General features: G+C 52.5%; 1 protein-coding gene across 4 annotated transcripts in view; it reads right to left on the bottom strand.

The window, feature by feature from the left end:
• The window catches only part of MAST1 (microtubule associated serine/threonine kinase 1), a 34,689-nt gene that overhangs the window by 1,389 nt on the left and 15,350 nt on the right, over positions 1 to 17,950 (bottom strand). For all 4 annotated transcript variants that reach the window (XM_027587545.2, XM_027587547.2, XM_027587546.2 and 1 more), the window contains 21 exons: positions 17,192 to 17,352; positions 16,920 to 16,995; positions 16,538 to 16,747; positions 12,316 to 12,417; positions 12,101 to 12,233; positions 11,954 to 12,021; positions 8,868 to 8,953; positions 8,570 to 8,778; positions 5,648 to 5,786; positions 5,391 to 5,523; positions 5,086 to 5,251; positions 4,883 to 4,984; positions 4,608 to 4,730; positions 4,112 to 4,221; positions 3,178 to 3,356; positions 2,853 to 3,100; positions 2,307 to 2,513; positions 1,864 to 2,093; positions 1,429 to 1,551; positions 1,175 to 1,311; positions 81 to 268 (listed from right to left, as the gene is read on the bottom strand). In XM_027587545.2, coding sequence (XP_027443346.1) covers positions 81 to 268; positions 1,175 to 1,311; positions 1,429 to 1,551; positions 1,864 to 2,093; positions 2,307 to 2,513; positions 2,853 to 3,100; positions 3,178 to 3,356; positions 4,112 to 4,221; positions 4,608 to 4,730; positions 4,883 to 4,984; positions 5,086 to 5,251; positions 5,391 to 5,523; positions 5,648 to 5,786; positions 8,570 to 8,778; positions 8,868 to 8,953; positions 11,954 to 12,021; positions 12,101 to 12,233; positions 12,316 to 12,417; positions 16,538 to 16,747; positions 16,920 to 16,995; positions 17,192 to 17,352 — 3,130 coding nt within the window. The remainder of the gene's footprint in view (positions 1 to 80; positions 269 to 1,174; positions 1,312 to 1,428; positions 1,552 to 1,863; positions 2,094 to 2,306; positions 2,514 to 2,852; positions 3,101 to 3,177; positions 3,357 to 4,111; positions 4,222 to 4,607; positions 4,731 to 4,882; positions 4,985 to 5,085; positions 5,252 to 5,390; positions 5,524 to 5,647; positions 5,787 to 8,569; positions 8,779 to 8,867; positions 8,954 to 11,953; positions 12,022 to 12,100; positions 12,234 to 12,315; positions 12,418 to 16,537; positions 16,748 to 16,919; positions 16,996 to 17,191; positions 17,353 to 17,950) is intronic.

Here is a 17,950-nt window from a genome sequence, read left to right as displayed (position 1 = left end):
TTGCGCGCTGGGAGCACAGCCAGGGCACAGCCCCGCCACCCTGCGCCGCTCGGCCCGCCGCGCGCAGGCGCAGAGCGTACCTAGGTAGGCGGAGTCGGGCGTGGAGCGGTAGCTGTGGGTAGGCGAGCGTGCGGGCAGCCCGTGCGTGGGCGAGCCCGGGAGGCTGTCGCTGGACGACAGCGACCGGTTCAGCGACGACAGCGAGCGGCTAGTGTGCAGCAGGTTTGACTGCTTTGTGATCTTGCGGAAGAGGGAGCTGCGCTTCTTGCTGGGGGACAAAGAGGGGGCCACCTACCCTTCACCAAGTTCCAGAACGCCTGGCTTCTTCCACTTTAGGGCCGCACTTCCGCCCCTGGGGACCGCTCACCCCTCCTGGCCCCTCCCTCTCCAGCTGCCACCTACCTATCAAAACCGAAAGAACTTTTCCTAACGCCGGTCCTATTTGGCTCCTCCCCATCTCAGGCCCCCATTCCTCTCTGGCGGCTTCCAGCCCAAGCGAGAACACCCATCCACACCGAACCAACTTTTCCCGGCCCCGCCCGCCTCTCTAGCCCCTCCCTCTCCAGTTGCCACCCATCTAACAGGGCGGGAAGAAATTCACCTGACTCAGTTTTGTCTGGCTCCTCTCATTCAGAGCCCCTACTCAACGACTTGTCCAGGCCAAAACGCCAAAACCGTCTGATCTAAACACAACAGTCTCCTCTCCCCACCCACCTCTCCTAGCTCCTCCTACCTCTAAGGGAAGAAATTATTTCAGTTGGCCCAGTCTTGCCTAGCGGGCTTATTTCACATAGAAATCCCTTCTCCTAGCCCTCCCAGCCGTCTAAATATATCCAACAGGTCAGGACCAGCTCCCGGACAGCACCCTCTCTAATGGACAAGTGCTGGCCCCGCCCACCTCCCAAAACACCTCCCACAAGGTTTTTCTCCCAGCCTAGAAACCTGGCACAGCTTCCTTGCCTGGCTTCTCGCACTCTCCCAGCCCTTCTCACTCTGTCCTCTTGTTTTTGTTCCATGGCCCGGCCGGCCACTTTTCCTGGGCACGTCCCTTCTCAGGTCCTCACCACTTCCCGCCTCAGCCCCGCGCATTGCTCAAACAACAACAACACAAAACCACAAGCGTTCCCTCAGCCTGCCGTTTATAGGCCTGCCAACTGCACTTGGCCCCACTCACCTCTCCTGACCCTCCTTGGCAGAGGGCCGCTTGTTCCTCCTCGCCATTTTGGCTTTGTAGCTGCTGCGCCGTGCGGGGCCAATGCGAATGGAGGTATTTTCGAAGGGCGTTGTAGTCACCGCTACCTTATTGCCACTCTAGGGGAAGAAAGGGGAGCAATGCCCTGCTGGAGGCTGCTCAGGCAGCTCCAGTTCCCCAGGATCTCTCAACCCTCCCTGGCCCTCCCCGCACGGGGCTCCTTCCCTTGCACTCACCTTAAGGATCAGCTCAACGACCTCAGGATGCACCATGCCATGCACAGGCTCCCCGTTCACGTGGGTGATGAGGTCACCAGCACAAAGCCCGGCCTCCTGGGCTGGGCCTCCCTCTTCCACGTGCTGGGGACAAGACACCCCACAGGGGTAGAGTCACAGGATTGGTAACAAAGAAAGCTCCCTGAGCTTCTGTGCCAGACGCCTAACTCTGCATGCACAGCAATCCTCATAACACCTAATGAAACAGTAATCATTCTCCCCATTTTACAAATGAAGAAACTGAGGCTCAGAAAGGGAAGTGAGAGCACAGGTCACACAGGACTCTTATCCAGGTCCTGGTTCTACAGTTTGAGCTGTCCCTCATCCCTGGAGGGCCTTCTTTCCCCTCCACCCACGCCCCACCTCCGGACATAGACGCCAAGCACGTGTGCTCACCCAGACAATGTGATGGACACTGTAGACATCCGAGTCACCCATGTAGACCCGAATGGCACGCAGTGTGAAGCCGTACTTCTTGCCAGAGCGTTGGATGGTGATAGGGGAGCGGAGCCCACTGACAGCCGGTGAGTAGTCCCGGCTGGGTGAGGAGTCCCGTGAGGATGGGTTAGAGGAGAGAGATCTTGGGGACATGGGACTGGCCAGCGGTGAGCTTCCATGGGGGTCCACTGCAGACAAAGAATCACAATCAGAGATTGGGACCAACAAGATACATCTCTCCCTGTAGCTGCTCCTCATTCCTCCCAAGTCAAAGTCCCAGGGTTCTCATTGGTCCATCCCAGAGCCAATCATTGTGGACAGGGAAAATACAGTGTTCTCATTGGCCTATCCGGGCACACATGGAGACAGCCCCTCCCCCGCTACGTGGAGCCCGGCGTCACCTGCAGGAATCATGACAGACAAAGCAGTGGCGGAAGCTGACTTGATGACTTTGCCCCCAGTTCGAGAAGGTCTCTTCTCTACTGCGGGGTCTCCTGACAGTTGTTGGTGCCGCGCCCGGCGCAGAACCAGGTCATTAGTGGCCCTTGGGCCGGATGAGTCCCCATCCTTCGAGGCTGGACAGAGGTCACCTGGGCGTGGGCGGTCAGCTGCAACAGAGCAAGTGGGTTAGGGGTCAGTCCAAGGCCACGGGCTTGCTGTATCCTGTTCCCTCTGCCTGAAATGCTCTTCCTGCTTCTCTCTCTTACTTGTGAGTTTCACGAAAGCAGGTAACATATCCATCTAGCACAGCTCCTGATACAGAGGAGTGCTCAAATACATTTGTTGACTGAGCATGGAATATGGGGTGTTCCCCATGTTGATGAGAATCCCCAGGCTGCAGTGTGAAGAGTGGCTGAGCTCTTGCATAAACTGAGCACCACGCTCACTGAAATGTTCACTATATGGCCACTGCGTAATTGGGGGAGGCGGCAGGAGGGGGCACTCACTGGCCTCGGGGTCCCCAGCGCTGGGGGTGCCATCCCCTTGAGCTGCCTCTTTCAGGGCCCGCGCATCCAGCGAGCCCGGGGGGTCAGAGCTGGGTCGGGGAGGCCTGCGCAACCGGCCCTCATCCTCGTCCTCTTGGGGGGCGCTGAAGCGGCTGGGCTCCAGCAGCGCAGAGAAACGGCGGCGCGCGCCCAGCGGGGGACTGGCCTCCCCCTCCAGGAAGCTGGCCTCCGAAGCCGAGAAACGTTTGCTGCACGAAGGGGTAGTGGTCAGAAGAGACACGCCCCCCCGGACCCCGCCCCCAAACCCAGTCCTGTCCCTGCTCACATCTCCGGGGAGCCCCCTCTCCAGGTCTTCTCGCGCAGGGTCAGTCCTCCCAGGCCCTCCCGCTTGCCGGCCGCCTTCTCCTCTGGGCCCTTGGCGCTCGGCTCCCGCTTGCTGGCCCCCGCTGCCGCTACCGGGGTCTTGGGGTCGTGCTGCGACAGTTGCTCCATGCTGCTATACACCTGAACGGGCGGGCGGGTGGTGTGGGAGGCAAGCCCGGCCTCAGTTCCCGCCTTCACTCCCGAACCAATCCGCTTCCCGCTACTGGACCAGCCCACACTACGCTCCACCCCCCAAGGCCGGGTCCCGCCTAATTCTGAGAGGTACCCCAACCACCTACAATTCTTCAACTCAGGCCCCACTCCACAAAGTTAGGCCCTGCCCCGCCCATGCCCTCAAGAATATGCTCTCCTTCGTGCCCCACCTCCCCAGGCTTCACCCAATTATGTCTACTCTCGCCTCGGCTAGGCCCTGAACCCCCTTACACGCCGTTCCTCAAAGCGAGATCTTGCTCGGCCTTGCCCCGGGCCCCCCCGCGCTGCTCTTTCCGTCCAGCCCCAGGTCCCGACCCCGCCCCGTCCAGAACTAGCCCCGCCCCACCGTGGGCCTGCTTTCCACATCTGTCCAGGTTCCCGTCAGATTCCACTCAGTGCCACAGGCCAGTCCCAAGACCCGCAGTGCCACAGGCCAGTCCCAAGACCCGCAGGCTGCCTCCCCCGCAGGCCTTATCACCCCCAGATCTCTTACCCCTTCAGTAATTCCCCGGCTTGAGACCTCGGGCCTGGGACCCTGCTCTCCTGTCTCCTCAGCTCTGCCCCACTGCGGACCCACAACCCTTCGCCTCCTCAACCGGTCGTTTGGGGGAAGCAAAGACCCGCCTCCACCCAGGCCCCGCGCCCCCGGGTCTCACCCCACCCCTAGCCCAGCCTTGGCCCACCTTGCTGAAGCGCGGCGAGCAAGAGGAGAACTGGCGTATTTCCACAGGCTCCTCTTCGGTGGTGTCATCCTCGTCGTAGGAGTTCACGTGATGATACCTGTCTGAGCGGGCTGAGGATTGGGGGGTGGGCCATAACCGCAGGCAAGGGTCCACGCCTCAGATCAAACCCCCACCGGAACCGGATCTTCGTTCCAGCCGGGCCCCGCAGGCTCGGCCACGCCCCTGCCAGGCCCCTGCCCTATTCTCGGGTCAGATTCAGGCCCCTCCCCCAGGCTGGGTCCCCACCCCACTCTCGGAGGCTCCAGAAAAGCCACACCTCCAGATCCCACCTAGGGCACTCGATGCCAGGCCACGCCTCCGAGCAATCCACGCCCCCACCACAACCTCGGCCCTCTCATCCGGCTAGGGCTGGGAGGTCTCCCGCTCAGCTCCCGTCCCAGCCTAGGCCTAACCGAGGGCCCGATCTCACCGGATCCCGCCCCCTGTCCCTGCTCACTGTCGAAGTAGCTGGTGTCATCCTCGGACTCCAGGTGGGGGATGAACTCGGCCTTCTGCCTCAGCAGTCCTGTCCAGTCCAGGTCTCGAAAGAAACTGTGCTGCTTCACTTCAAAGGCACCACCTGGGGAGGGAGTGGTGGAGGGAGGAGGGGAGGGGGTTCCAGGGACCGCTGAAGGCCAGCCCCGCAGATAGCCCCGGACCACTTGGACTTGGAGTCCTACTCTCTGGCAATGGGCCCCAGTCCTTAGTTTCTCTGAAAAGCAGACCCCTTACCTGCCCCTAGGCGGACCAGGGGGTTGGTCTGCAGGAGGCTGGATATCAGGAGCTGGGCGTCGGTGGGCAGGGCCTCATCCCCCTCCGGCCACAGGATGTCATCTACAGAAAAGGCAGGGCTGGGGGTCGCTTTTGGGGCCTACAAAACCTTGGGTGGGCCCATGTCCCCATGCCCCCACCTGCCCCCCCACAGAGGCACGCACCGCTGATGACCTGTCCAAACAGTTCTTCGGGCGTATCACCAAAGAAGGGTACGCAGCCCACCAGGAACTCATAGAGAATGATGCCCATGGCCCACCAGTCCACCGGCTTGCCGTATCCCTGGCGCAGGATGACCTCGGGTGCGATGTACTCTGGGGTCCCACACACCTGGGGGCAGGCCGTCAGCCTGCGCCCGGGGCCGCAGGAGGGGCCTCGAGGGAGAGCCAAGTCCCCCACCAGGCCCTGGGCCCCACAGTTCTGTCGGGTCACTCCACCCACGGTGACCCCCACGACCGCACACACACACCTGTTTGTCCAGGAATTCCCGGGCGTCCTTCTCAATGTGGCCTTCATACAGGTTGGTGGTGAGGCTCATAAGCCCCATCTTGGAGAGGCCAAAATCCGTGAGCTTGATGTGCCCCATAGAGGTGATGAGTAGGCTGCAATGAGTGTGTGTGTTGGGGGGCGGGGGTCTCAGAAGTGAGGCCCGCGTCCACTTCACTCCTGGTCCTTTCAGGCCAGGGCTGCCTGAGGGGCAGGAATGAAGTGATAGGAGAGGCTCACTTGTCAGGCTTGAGGTCCCGGTGCACAATGCCATAGTTGTGCAGATACTCCAGTGCCAGCACTGTCTCTGCGAAGTACATGCGGGCCATCTCCACGGGCAGCGCCCCGATGTTCTTCAGCAGGGTGGCGCAGTCCCCCCCTGTGGGGGAAGGAGTTGGCCCACGTGAAGAGGGAAGCACCCTCGGCCCAGAGCTGAGCACTCACCAGCCACCAAGTCCTCACCTCAAACGGCTCCCATTGTACAGCCAAGGACAACTGAGGCTCGGAGAGGGGCCTCCCCTCCCCAGGTCCCATGGGGAGTGCCCTCTACCAGTCTTCTCTCCTTTAAGCCATCCTCCCAAGTGAGTCTAATCAGCCAGTGTCACACAGGAGGGGATTGAGACTCAGAGGCTGGGTCATGCAGGGAGTTGATGGTGGAGATGAGATCTGGTCAGGATTAAAGCCTGGGAGCGTGGCCCTTGATCTCCCGGAGTCTGAATCTTGAGGGTCTGGGGCCTTAAAATGTAGATTCCTGGCCCCTACCAGGTTTGCTGCAGAGGGCATTCGTATTTTGGTCTCCTAAGATCCACTCCTAAACTCTCTTTCAAGGGCCAGATTTTCTTCCAGGTGCAGCGGCTGGGTCAGCATGTAACCCAGTCGCTTCAGTGAATCAGCCCTCAGACTTCCCCTTCTATTTTCACAAAGATTGCTGAACTCATAGGATGTAAACTGTGATCAGCTGGATGACAGGGCCTGTCTAGAGGGAAGTCCACATATGCAAGAGCAGAGTCAAGAGATGAAGAGATTCCTAGTGACATAGTTTGAGCACCCAGACACAACCATTCCTGAAGGCGACATTATTTTTTTAATCACAACTTCTTTCTTTCTTTCCTTTTCTTTTCTTTCTTTCTTTCTTTCTTTTTCTTTCTTTCTTTCTTTCTTTCTTTCTTTCTTTCTTTCTTTCTTTCTTTCTTTCTTTCTTTCTTTCTTTCTTTCTTTTTCTTTCTCTCTCTCTCCCTTCCTTCCTTCCTTCCTTTCCTTTCTTCTTGAGCCAAATTTAGCTCAGCGTCAGAAACTCACAAATCAGACTGACTCCCTGAGAGTGGGGCTCAGGAATCTGCATTTGGCCACCACCCTAGGTAATCCTGACACAAACTTATGATGAGAAGCAAGCTGGATTGTCTTCCAAATGAGACTCTGGGGCTGGGCCACACTCAGAAGGCACATGACCTTAAACGTGTGCTGTCACCTCCATCTTGGTCTCCTTGCTTCTGCCCTCACTGCAGCAGCTAAATGGATATTCTCAAAATATAAATCAGATCCTATCAGCTCTGCTTAAAACCTTCCTTATAGCTGATGTCTGTTGCACTGGAGTGAAACCCAATGCCATTCGGGGCTCTGCTAAGCTCTGCGTGCTCAGCCCCAGCACCTCTCCATCCTCATCTCCCCCCACTCTCCCTCTGGCTTGCTCACTTTGCTCCAGCTTTATTGGCCTCCTCACTGCTCCTCCAAATCCAGACACCTTCTCACTTAAGAGATGTTGTACTTGGGATTCCTCTCCCTTACGGTCCTTGATGCCATCCTCATATATGAAATCACCTGCTCTCCTTTGGCTTGTTTATTGTCTGGCTACACAGACCAGAATGTAACCTCCACAAGGCAGAGGTGTGTCCATCTGGGTCCCAGCTGTGCCATCAGCGGCAATGTGGCATGAGGAAAACCATGAGGGGACATCTGTTGAGTGAATGGGTGGTTGACTAAAGGTTTGGGGGCAGCATAGGGTGGCTCCATGAGACCATGTGTGTCCTAATAACCACAGTATGTGTGTTTGGGGCAATAGATGAATTAATATTTGGGTGAATATAAGCATCGATGGGTGGATAAACCGATGGAAAAAAAGTACATTGGTGGCTGGATGGATGGATATTAAGTAGATGGATGTATAAACTGATGGACAAATTGTGGACGAACGTAAGGAGATAGCCAGATAGGATGAGAGGCTGCTAGAATAGAGTTGTGGATGGAGGAATAAAAATATGATAGTAAATAGATGGGTGGATGATGGATTAATAAATAGATACATAGGTATTGATGGATGGATGAGTGGTGAGTAGGTAGGTGAATAAATGGTTGGGTGACTAAACGGCTAGATATATAAAAAGATGGATAGATGAAAATAAATGTGCAAGGCAAAGAGTGAACCCTACTATAGGGACTTCAGTTAATAATCATGTATCCATATTGGTTCAATTATAACAAATGTGCCACACAAACACAACATGTAAAGAGTAGAGGCAACTGTGAGGAAAGGGGGTATGTGGGAACTCAATGTACTTTCCAGTCAATTTTTCAGTAAATCTAAAATACTTTAAAAAATAAACTCTATTAATTTTTAAAAATAGATGTATAATGGATAACAGATAATACGAATGGACAAAGGGATGATAATCAAATGATTGGATGAATGGATGGGATGGATGGATGGGTGGATGGATGGAAGGATGGGTGGCTAGATGGATTAATGGAGGATAGGACAGATGGATGAATGGGATGGATTGATGGATGGGATGGATTGATGGATGGATGGATAGATGGATAGACGGGTGGATGGATGGATGGATGGGGTGGGTGGAAGGATGAATGGATAAAGAGATGGTACATGGATGGATGGATGGAAAAACTGATGGATTAGCAAATGAATAGATGGAGGATGGATGGGTAATTGGATGGATGTTCTATATTGAATGAAATGAAAACAGATAAACCAATAGATGGCTAGGTTATAAACAGATGAGATGCATAATCAATGACTGAATAGTTAAATAGGTAGATAAACATACAGGTGGATAGTCAATATGGTGACTAGGGCTCAGACAGGCCGCTGAGCAACCATGAGCAGCATGCATCCCCCCATCTTCCCTGCGATCCTGCAAGCAGCCACACCTTCCACGTATTCCATGACCATGCAGAGGTGGCGCCGGGTCTCGAAGGAGCAGAACATGCCAACCACAAAGGGGTTCTCGGCAAAGGTGAGTATATCACGCTCCACGAAGGCCTGCTGGATCTGGTTGCGCAAGATCAGGTTCTGTTTGTTGATCTTCTTCATTGCAAAGCGCTGTCTCGTTTCGCGGTGCCGCACAAGGTAGACAGCGCTGCAGGGGGAGAGAGCGAGGACCGGCCATCACCTCCGAGACACCCGGCCTCCGCCACCCTCCCCCCGCCAGAGCCCCGGGTGGCTCACCCGTAGGCACCATTGCTTATGAGCTTGATGGTCTCGAAGTCATTCTCTCCAGGTGGTTTCTTAGCCTTGGTGGTGCTGCTGCGGCCCTGCAGGGGATAAATGGGGACAACCACCACCATCATCATAAAATTGGAACTCTTATTATTCCATTGACATACGAGGAATCTGAGGGGGTGGGTGGATCCTTCACCCAAGTGCCACAGTAAGGGAGTAACAAAGTCAGGACTTGAACCATACTGTCTGACTCTGAAGCCATATTCCTAACTTTTTTCCATTAGGAAAGAAGCCTACAAAATAATCACCTTAATATACAAAGAACTTCCAGAAATCAATAACAAAAAGCCTAACAATTGAAGAGAAAATATAGGCAAGATAGTCCATAGTTCATGTATCTTGCTTATATTTTCTCTTCAATTGTTCATGTATTGCCTATGAAGAGATGCTGAACCTCATATATAGTGGCAGAAGAGCAAATGAAAACTACCCCAAGATATAATTTTTCACCTAGCAGATGGGCAAAAAAATCCAAAAGGCTGACACACTCTGAGTAAAGCTGTGGAGGAACAGGTACTTTTATATCTTGCTATTGGGAGTGTGAATTGGTACAACCCCCATGGAAGGTACTTTGGCATATAAAAGAATTCCAAATGCATGTTCCCTTTGATCCAGTAATTTCATGTTTGAATTAATGCTACAGATTTGCATGTGAAAAATGACAAATGTATTATCTTGCCCATTGCAACACTGGAAACAGCTCATATGTTCATCTATAGGAAATTGGTTAAATAAACACATGAGGAGTATCTGTGTAAAGGAATATTGTGCCACTGTTAAAAAGAGTGAGGAATCTCTCAGTACATTTATTCAGAAGGCCCTCCAAAGTACTTTATTAAGTGGGAGGGGGAAGCAAGGAATAATATGTACTGTATGTTTTTGTGGCAAAATAGAGCTATCTAATCATATTGGGGGGTGCTCAGTAGCATATATACTAATAATATTTGGGGGGATATAGGTCAGTGGGGGACAAGGGTAGGTATAGGATATTTCACTGTATACCTTTTTTGAAAATTATGTTTATTTTTCTTTAGGATGAAGAGATTCATTCCATAAACATTACACAAGAATGTGTGATATAAAAATATTAAATGTGTATGCTCCTCAGAATGTAGCCTAAAAACATCTGACACAAAAAAAAATGATAGAATTACAGGAAGAAATTGCTCAAAACTGGGATTTAACACATATTTCTCAGAAACTATTAATCAGGAAAAAAAAGGAATAGGGAGATGGAAGATTTGAATCACTCAACAAGTTTGATTGAATGGAATAGGTAGAATCCTACAAACAACAATTAAAGATAAATACCTTTTTAGAGTTTTAGAGTTTTGAGTGATGTCATTCCATTACCTATTCAAAAAATTAAACAAATGGCATGGGTAGTGAGATTCTGTTAAATATATATATAAAGGAAAGTTGTGTTTGTATATATGTGAGAATTCATAGAGTTTGAAACAAAGGGTGTTACAAGTTCAAATGCCTTCAGGGGCCAGGCAGGATAGGTGGGGGCCACGGGTGACTGGGAGGCAGGTACCCCTTATCACAAGCCAGCCCCCACTTAGTGCCAACTGGCTCCACAACCATGTTATTAGAACCTGATTTTTCAAAAGAAGGTCCACACTCAGATTTTGAGTCAAAATCGTCTCCTTTCTGGGCGCCTGGGTGGCTCAGTTGGTTAAGCGTCTGCCTTCGGCTCAGGTCATGATCCCAGGGTCCTGGGATCGAGCCCCACATCAGGCTCCTTGCTCAGCAGAGAGCCTGCTTCTCCCTCTCCCTCTGCCTGCCTGCCACTTCCCCTGCTTGTGCTCTCTATCTCTATCTCTTTCTCTGTGTCAAATAAATAAATAAATCTTTAAAAAAATCATCTCCTTTCTATATTTTGCTTCAAATTTTTAAAAAAACACTGCACAGTTCAGCAAAAACACATGTGTGGCCAGTATGTGACATGGGGACATCTGTCAAAGTGTGGCTGGCTCAGAGGTGGGATTATGGCAATTTTCACTATGCTGAGCTGTTAACACAGAGAGACATCCAACCTACTCAAAACCCCATGCAGGGCTCCCCACAGTTACCATATGACCAGCAATTCTGCTCCTGGGTATATACTCAAAAGAGCTGAAACAGTTGTCCAAACACTTGTACACAAATGTTCATAGCAGCACTATTCATACAACCAAAAGACAGAAACAACCCAAATGTCCATCCATGGACAATGGACAAACAAATATGGAGGATCCCTATGATGGAATATTATTCAGCCATAAAAAGGAATGAAGCACTGATTTCATGTTACAATATGGATGAACCTTGAAAATGTTATGCCAGATGCAAAAGGCCACAGAGTGAAAGTGAATTTATATGAAATGTATAGGAAATATACATTTCTGTGAAATATGAAATTTATATGAAATATCCAGAATAGGCAAATCTATAGAGTCAGAATGCAGATTAGTGGTTGCCAGGGGCTGGTGGGGGGAGGGGGAATGGGGGAGAAACTGCTTAATGGGGACATGGTTTCCTTTTGGGGGTAATGAAAATGTTCTAGAACTAGATAGAGGTGATGGCCACACAACATTGTGAATGTACTAAAACCCCATGAATTGCTTATTTTAAAATGGTTAAAATGGGGGTGCCTGGGTGGCTCAGTCTGTTAGGCATCCAACTCTTGGTTTCAGCTCAGGTCATGATCTCAGGGTGGTGAGATCAAGCCCGAGGTGGGGCTCCATACTCAGTGCCAAGCCTGCTTGTCGCTCTCCCTCTGCTTCTATCCCCACCTCTCTCTTGCACTCTCGAATAAATAAATAAATAATCTTTTTAAAACTGTTTTAAAATGGTTAAAATGGCACATTTTATGTACCATGTGTACATGGGTGTGTATTATGTGTATTTTAGCATGGAAAGAAAAAAGCCCATGAAGGAACAGCTGTTATTATTAGCCCATTTCTCAGATGGGGAAACTGAGGCTCGGAGCGGGAACCAAGAGCCCCGGCCAGAACCAGAGTGCTGACCAATGGCCCTCCTGGCCTTACCTCAGACAGGTCGTCCTGCTCGGGTGTGTTGGAGCCACCGCTGTCCTGTTCCTCCAGGTGCACCACATCTAGGAAGGGACTGAGAGTGAGTAGAGGCAGGGGTCCGGGCAGGTCCACCCACAGCCTCCTGCGCCCACCAGTTGGCACCTGGAAAGGGGTCACGGGTGAGGCCCAGCTGGCGAATGATGTAGCGGGGGATGTCAGTCTTGACAAGGTGACCCTCCTTGGCGTGGCCCTCCGCCGCCTCCAGCAGGTGGTAGAACTCCTCAGGGTTGAATTCCTGAGGCAGGGCAGGGATGGGCTGGCAGCGGGTCCAAGACCGCCCCCCAACCCTCCCCCTTGCCCATGCCCAGCCCCCTCACCAGACACTCCAGCAGCCTCGCGGGGCGCGAGATGATAATGAGCAGCTTCTTGACCAGCTGAGTGACGAAGGCTACTTCCATGCTCTCAGAGCGTTCATAGGCCTGGGGTGGTGGGCACAGTGGTGGGGGCGGGTTCACAGGTGCCCTGCTTCAGCCAGGCCCCTCTCCCACCCCCACACACTGCTGCTGTGTCCCATTTTATGAGTGAGAAAACTAAGGCCAAGGCCACACGGTAAAAAATTATGATGATGGGGGCTCCTGGGTGGCCCAGTTGGCTGAGCATCGGACTCTTGGTTTGGGCTCAGGTCCTGTTCTCATGAGTCTTGAGATCGAGTCCCATGATGGGCTCCAGGCCCAGGGCAGAGTCAGCTTGAGGATTCTCTCCCTCTGCCCCTTCCCCCACTCATGTGTGTGTGCGCGCGCGCTCTCTCCCTCTCCCTCTCTCAAATACATAAATAAATCTTTTTTTTTAAGACTTTATTTATTTGGGGCGCCTGGGTGGCTCAGTCGTTAAGCGTCTGCCTTCGGCTCAGGTCATGATCCCAGGGTCCTGGGATCGAGTCCTGCATCAAGCCCCGCATCGGGCTCCCTGCTCAGCGGGAAACCTGTCTCTCCCTCTCCCTCTCCCCCTGCTTGTGTTCCCTCTCTCGCTGTGTCTCTCTCTGTCAAATAAATAAATAAAATCTTAAAAAAAAAAAACCTTTATTTGTCAGAGGGAGAGAGAGAGTGCACAAGCAGGGGGAGCAGCATGCAGAGGGAGAAGCAGGCTCCCCACTGAGCAAATAGCCCAAAGTGGGAATTGATCCCAGGACCCCAGGACCATGACCCGAGTCAAAGGCAGACACTTAACTGACTGAGCCACCCAGGCATCCCTAAATAAATAAATCTTAAAAACAAAATGATGATGATGATGATAGGCAGCGCTGTCTTAAAACCTTCACTCATTCAATTCATCTTCAAAACAACCCTATATTCCAGGCCAAGTTAGAATCCCTCTGCTTGGCATTCTCTCCTCTCCAGACCCTGGGCAGCTCCCTACTTCTGCTCCATCGGTCTCTGCTCCATCGTCACCTCCTCGCAGAGGCCTCCCCTGACCCCACCACCCCACTCTAAAAATCACACCCACACCCCACCTCCTGACTGCATCCTCAATCACTATGATCGTACTCCACTTCCCCTGTTTTCTACCCCATGAAGCCCCTTCTAAAAAGCCATATATAAATTTCTCTATCATGCCTCTCAGGGCCAAGACCAGGGTGAGGCAATGAGACATTCACCTTGATGCCAAAAATCTCAGTCTTCAATATAACTGATATTTTAATGCAGTATTTGGAAAAAATAATGCAAAAGAGCATGGAAAAAATAAAGCAAAATAACAAAATTTAAATAAGGATAGGATCCAGTGGGGTTGTGCCAAGCCATACTGGAGCTTGAAGCACTTGAAAACAAAATAGTGTGTGGCAATCTATACATGGTTTTTCAACGATTTTTTTAAAGTTGGATTTATTTATTTGAGGGGGAGAGAGGGGAGAGGGAGAGGGAGAGAGAATCTCAAGTAGACTCTGCACTGAATATGGAGCCCTGTGCCGGGCTCCATCTCATGACCCTGAGATCATGACCTGAGCTGAAGGCAGACGCTTAACGACTGAGCCACCCAAGCGCCCCGATTAACAGTTTTAATGAAAATATTATTGATGAGTTTGTTTCCATTAAAAGCAGGAAAGTAAAATTCTAACAAATTCCGGTTTGATTATAAATAAAATACTTGGGCGCCTGGGTGGCTCAGTTGGTTGAGCGACTGCCTTCGGCTCAGGTCATGATCCTGGAGTCCCGGGATCGAGTCCCGCATCGGGCTCCCTGCTCGGCGGGGAGTCTGCTTCTCCCTCTGACCCTCCCCCCTCTCATGCGCTGAGAGAGAGAATGAGAGAGAGCGCGCGCATGAGAGGGGGAAGGGCCAGAGGTAGAAGCAGACTCCCCGCCGAGCAGGGAGCCCGATGCGGGACTCGATCCCAGGAGCCTGGGATCATGACCTGAGCCGAAGGCCGTCGCTTAACCAACTGAGCCACCCAGGCGCCCAATAAATAAAAATCTTTAAAAATATATATATAAATAAAATACTTGGGGCACCTGGGTGGCTCAGGTTGTTAAGCGTCTACTTTCAGCTCAGGGTCCTGGGATCGAGCCCTGCAATGGGCTCCCTGCTCAGCAGGAGCCTGCTTCTCCCTCTCCCTCTGCTGCTCCCCTTACTTTTGCTCTCTCTGTGTCTGTCTCTCTCTGTCAAATAAATAAATAAATAATCTTTTAAAAAATTTTTAAAAATACTTAAAATAATGTTAAGTTTTAATACACCTACTTTTTAATTTTTTCAATAATTAATGGGTTTTTTGGGGGGGAAATCACTTGCCTCACCCTAGTCCCAGTCCTGATGCCTATTATTTATCTTCTGACTCTTCCTATTAGAATGTCAGCTTCCTGAGGGAAGGGACTTTTGTTCGTTTTATTTCCAGGTAATTCTCCAGCTTCTAGGGCAGTGGGAGGCCCAAAGAAGTGCTTGATGAATATTTGTGGAGTTAATGAATGAGTAAATTCCCTTCTTATGGCAGAAGGACTGGGGCGTAGAGAGGTTAAGTAACTTGGCAAAGGCTGCACAGTAAGTGATGAGCTAGATATGAATCTAGGCCATTTGTGGAGTCTGTGCCCTCAACTCCTATGAACCTAGTGGCAGAATCTAGACTCAAACCAGATCTGATGCTAAAACCCATAATGACACCGATGTACTGCCCTTCAGGTGTGAGTGGGGGCCTACAGCCCAAAGCTCTGTATTCTGGCCCTTGTGCCCTTATCCAACTTCATTTCACTTGGCTTTTGTGCTCCTGGAATTTCCCAGACTCCATTCTCACGTCAGGCTGTTCACCCTGCTCAGCACACATTTCCCCCAGCATTTCTCGTAACTGTCATTTCCTCATTATTCTTGCCCCAATTTCAATGTTACCTCCTCCGGGGAGGCCTCCTGGACATTACAAGGCAGCCCCTGACACTCTGTCTGGTTGCCCTGTTCTATTTGCTTCATAGCCCTAAGCATCAGGTGAAATCATGGAATTCCTTGATTTGTCTGTTTCCATGTTTCCCATCCACCTCCCACATCAGAATATCAGCCCCAAGGGGGCACCTGGATGGTTTAGTCAGTTAAGTGTTGGACTCTTGATTTCATTTCGGTTCAGGTCATGATCTCTGAGTCATGAGATCAAACCCCGCGGCCAGCTCCCCGCTCAGTGGCGAGTCAGCTTGTCCCTCTCCGTCTGCTCCTCCCCCTGCTCTCTCTAAAATGGATAAATAAATACAATTAAAAAAAAAAAAAAGAGGGTGCCTGGGTGGCTCAGTCGTTGGGCGTCTGCCTTCAGCTCGGGTCATGATCCCGGGGTCCTGGGATCCAGCCCCGCATCGGGCTCCCTGCTCCTTGGGAGGCCTGCTTCTCCCTCTCCCACTCCCCCTGCTTGTGTTCCCTCTCTCGCTGCGTCTCTCTCTATCAAATAAATAAAATCTTTAAAAAAAAAAAAAAAAGAGGGGCACCTGAGTGGTTCAGTTGGTTAAGTGTTGGACTCTTGATTTCAGCTCAGGTCATGATCTCAGGTCATGATCCCTGCTCAGTAGGGAATCGGCTTGAGATTCTCTCCCTCCCCTCTACCCCTCCCCTCCTCTCTCTCGCTTGCGCTCTCCCTCTCTTTCTCAAATAAATACACAAAAATCTTAAAAAAAAAAAAAAAAAAGAATATCAGCCCCAAGAGGGCAGGAATATTTCTCTGGTTTGTTCACTGCTGGGTTCCCAGTGCCCCAGCACACAGTAGTTGCTTCATAATTTCAGTAAGTGAGACAAGAAATAAGACCAATAAAAATATACATCATGCTGGATGGTGCTAAGTGCTAAGGAGAAAACTAAAGAGACAGTGGGCGGTGAGTTTGAGCAGAGGTTTACATTTTAAATAAGGGGGTCTAGAGGCCACCTGAGAGTAAAGATCTGAAGGAGGTGAGGGAGGTTAAATTCTTGCCGCCCCCATCAGACCTAGCCGCAGACCACGGCCTTCTCTTGGGGAGCACGTCTTTCTTGTCCACCCCTGGAATCTCAGCTCCACGCCAGCGCCTCGCACGCGGTAGGCGCCCTCTGAATGGAAGTGGGGTGAAGGAAGGCATCGGGCACGAATGAGGCCAGCCTCCGTGCACTCACGTCCTGCAGCAGCTTCTCCAGATTCTCCTGCAATTCGTAGAAGTAGACGGTGGTGATGAGGCCGTCGCGGGACTTGGTCAGGCAGTCCCGGGCCAACTCGATGATCTGGTGGTGGATGAAGCTGAGCACGCCGTCGGCCAGCGGCAGCACGCTGTCAGGTTCGTAGGCGCGGGCGAAGTCGCGCAGCTTCTCCTCCATCTGCGCGGTGGCCTGCGGGAGGGACAGAGGCGGGGCGGGGGTGCCGGCGCGGGGCTGCGCCTGGAGGCAGTGGCCACCAGGAGCCTGTGCTGCGCGCGCCGGCCACCAGGGGGCGCGCGGAGCTAAGGCGAGCGAGGGCTCCCGCCGCCCGGCCTCCCAGCGGCCGCCCCCCGCCCCGCCTCACCTTCGGGAACCTCTCCTTGTAGACATGGTTCATCATCACGATCTCATTGTCGTAGGAAGAGGGGGAGCGCCCGGGGCTGCGGGGAGAGAAGCCCATCCTGTCCAGCCCCCTGCCTCCGAAAACAGCCAGGCATCAGATTCCTCCCCACCCCCGCAACCCCGGTAAAACTTCACCCATCGTGTTGCAACCCGTTTAATCACGCGGACAGGGGTCTCGCAGTACACAGACCCCCAGTCATCAGCTTGGGTGGGTGTGGGGGGGTGTCTGCCCACCTGAGGCTCCGCGAGCGAGGCCGCACGGCAGGAGAGCGGCGGCCACCATCCTCGTCAGTGATGCTCTCGGTGCTGCCAAAGTGTTTGGAGAGGAAGTGGAGCTCATCCACGGTGGGCTGGTAGGGCAGCTGGTGCAGGCGCTCCTGGGAGGAGCAGGAAGACTGCGGGGAGGAGCGGGGCCGGGGTCAGAGCCACCGCGGTCCCCCCACATCTCGCGACCCTGGGCTGGGACTCCTGGGGCTGATGGGCCACTGGGCAGGGTCGGGATCAGGACCTGGTTTATGATCCTTGGATCCCAGGGTCCAGGTTGGGACTCCTGGAGACAGACAGGGGGACAGGGACAGACACGGATGAGAACTGTGACGCTCACACAGATGTGGCCAGTGGGAGCCTGTTTAAAACTTGAGTCAAGTCACATCCCTCCTCTGTTCAGAACCCTCCATGGCTCCCACCTTAATCAGGGTGGACCCTGAAGTCCTTCCCAAGACCCACAACATCCTGCAAGATTGGGTCCTATATCTCTGCCGTCACCTCCTCCCACTCTCCCCAGCATTTTACTCTGCTCCAGCTGCAGAGTCCTCCTTGATGGTCTTTGAACAAGCCACACACACCCCTGCCTCGGGGCCTTTGCACTGACTGCTCCCTCTGCCTGGAGCATATCTACTACTGATCATTCCTCCTTCACACCTTTGCTTAAATGTCACCCCTCTGGGTGACATTCATCCCTCTGAATACACATCCATCACTCCCTATCCCTGC

Source organism: Zalophus californianus, chromosome 1, assembly GCF_009762305.2.
Source record: "Zalophus californianus isolate mZalCal1 chromosome 1, mZalCal1.pri.v2, whole genome shotgun sequence".
Taxonomy (NCBI): domain Eukaryota; kingdom Metazoa; phylum Chordata; class Mammalia; order Carnivora; family Otariidae; genus Zalophus; species Zalophus californianus.
The sequence above is the reverse complement of the archived record's forward strand: the minus strand, read 5'-3'. Positions and strand labels throughout refer to the sequence as shown.